Source organism: Littorina saxatilis, linkage group LG11, assembly GCF_037325665.1.
Source record: "Littorina saxatilis isolate snail1 linkage group LG11, US_GU_Lsax_2.0, whole genome shotgun sequence".
Classification (NCBI taxonomy): domain Eukaryota; kingdom Metazoa; phylum Mollusca; class Gastropoda; order Littorinimorpha; family Littorinidae; genus Littorina; species Littorina saxatilis.
Genome location: NC_090255.1, coordinates 32,675,152 through 32,676,662, shown reverse-complemented (window position 1 = coordinate 32,676,662; position 1,511 = coordinate 32,675,152). Strand labels below are relative to the sequence as shown.

The 1,511-nt window shown below is 48.0% G+C and overlaps 1 protein-coding gene across 1 annotated transcript in view; it reads right to left on the bottom strand.

The window, feature by feature from the left end:
* Positions 1 to 176: 176 nt before the first annotated feature.
* Positions 177 to 1,511, bottom strand: part of LOC138980269 (uridylate-specific endoribonuclease-like) — a 16,887-nt gene continuing 15,552 nt past the window's right edge. The window contains exons 5-6 of the mRNA XM_070353120.1: positions 1,007 to 1,233; positions 177 to 527 (exon numbers count right to left, since the gene is read on the bottom strand). Of these exons, the coding sequence (XP_070209221.1) occupies positions 306 to 527; positions 1,007 to 1,233 (449 nt within the window). The 3' untranslated portion in view covers positions 177 to 305. The remainder of the gene's footprint in view (positions 528 to 1,006; positions 1,234 to 1,511) is intronic.

Sequence of the window (1,511 nt, the reverse complement as noted above, 5' to 3'; positions counted from 1 at the left end):
AAATCATGCAAAGGTGACATGCGACTCATTTCGTGGTGGAGGGTCACATATCTGAGATAGTGAGCAGAACTTTGTTTTCACGGGAAAGATGATACCTTTCTTCTGTCTTGCTTTGATTGTGTCAGTGTGCATGTTTAATAAAGTAAGTTTCTTCACAAACAACTTTGTCAAGCATGAAATGTATCAGATTTCTTTACATCTTTCTTTCTCTTCGGTGAAATTGTAATTCTCTTTATAAATAAATAGTTCGTGGCGAAACAACAACCAGCTAAGCCACTGCGCGAACTCGATAACGGGGTCGTGTCCTAGAACGCCGGATACGCCGAAGCAATTTGCATACCACTGATTTGCGTCACATCGTATATCTGCACGTGCACGGTGCTGCCGTCTAGCCGCACGGCACCCGTGTGGGTGAGAGCGCACAGAGTGTAGAGAGCCATGTCGAACTCAGGGCTGGTGCCGACGAAGAACGACCCCAGACCTTTGTGTCGGCCTTGCCAGTCGTAGTTCGTGGCTATAAGGTTGGGCTGTGAAGAAAGAAGGGAGAAAGACATCTTTGAAAAATATTGTTCGAACGGCTGTGCAGGTTTTATTAAGTCGTTATATATGTCTGTCTGTGTGTCAGCCCGTCCGTCCGTTGACGGTCTGTCTGTCGTTCTGTCCGTCTGCCCGTTCTTCTGTCTTCTCGCCTTTGTGCCTCCACTGCTGCTCGTTTTTCGTAATTTTCGGCCCCCCCCCCCCCCCCCCACCCCCCATCTCTCTATCTCCTTCCCTCCCTAGCCCTGTCCCTCTCTCCCCCTCCACCCACCCCCTCTCTCTCCCTCCCTCCCTCCCTCCCATCCCTCTCTCTCTCTCTCTCTCTCTCTCTCTCTCTCTCTCTCTCTCTCTCTATCTATCTCTCTATCTCTCTCTATCCTCTCTCTCTCTCTCTCTTGTTGAAAATGTGCATCTAAAGTCTCCTTCAATACTTCAATATAAAATCAGATTTTTTTTTAACAGAACTCACGTGCGCCTGCGCTACGTAGCCGTAGTAGTTGATCTCGTGTGCTTTTTCCTTGGTGTAGTAGGCCAGCCAGTTGTGCAGCCCGTTGACCACTGACGAGGATTTGAACTCTCCGACCATCACGTGCTCGAAACCAGAGCTGTCCGCTTGACCGTGACCGTGTCTGGGGTATCCAGTGAACCACAGCGACTTCAGGGTCGAGCGAAGATGCGCTTCGTCTGGTACGAGGTCTTGGAGAGAGACAATGACAACGAGAATTCTTTATTCAACGAGGGTAGATTAAGCAGTGATCTGCTTTTTTTTTCCATCCAGCCCTCGGCCTAAACTGGGACTAACTAAAAAAAAAGCTTACAAAACAATTCTACATTTTCACAGATAACTTAAGTGAGAACACATTTATACACAAGAGAGAGAGAGAGAGAGAGAGAGAGAGAGAGAGAGAGAGAGAGAGAGAGAGAGAGAGAGAGAGAGAGAGAGAGAGAGAGAGAGAGAGAGGTGTACATTGTTA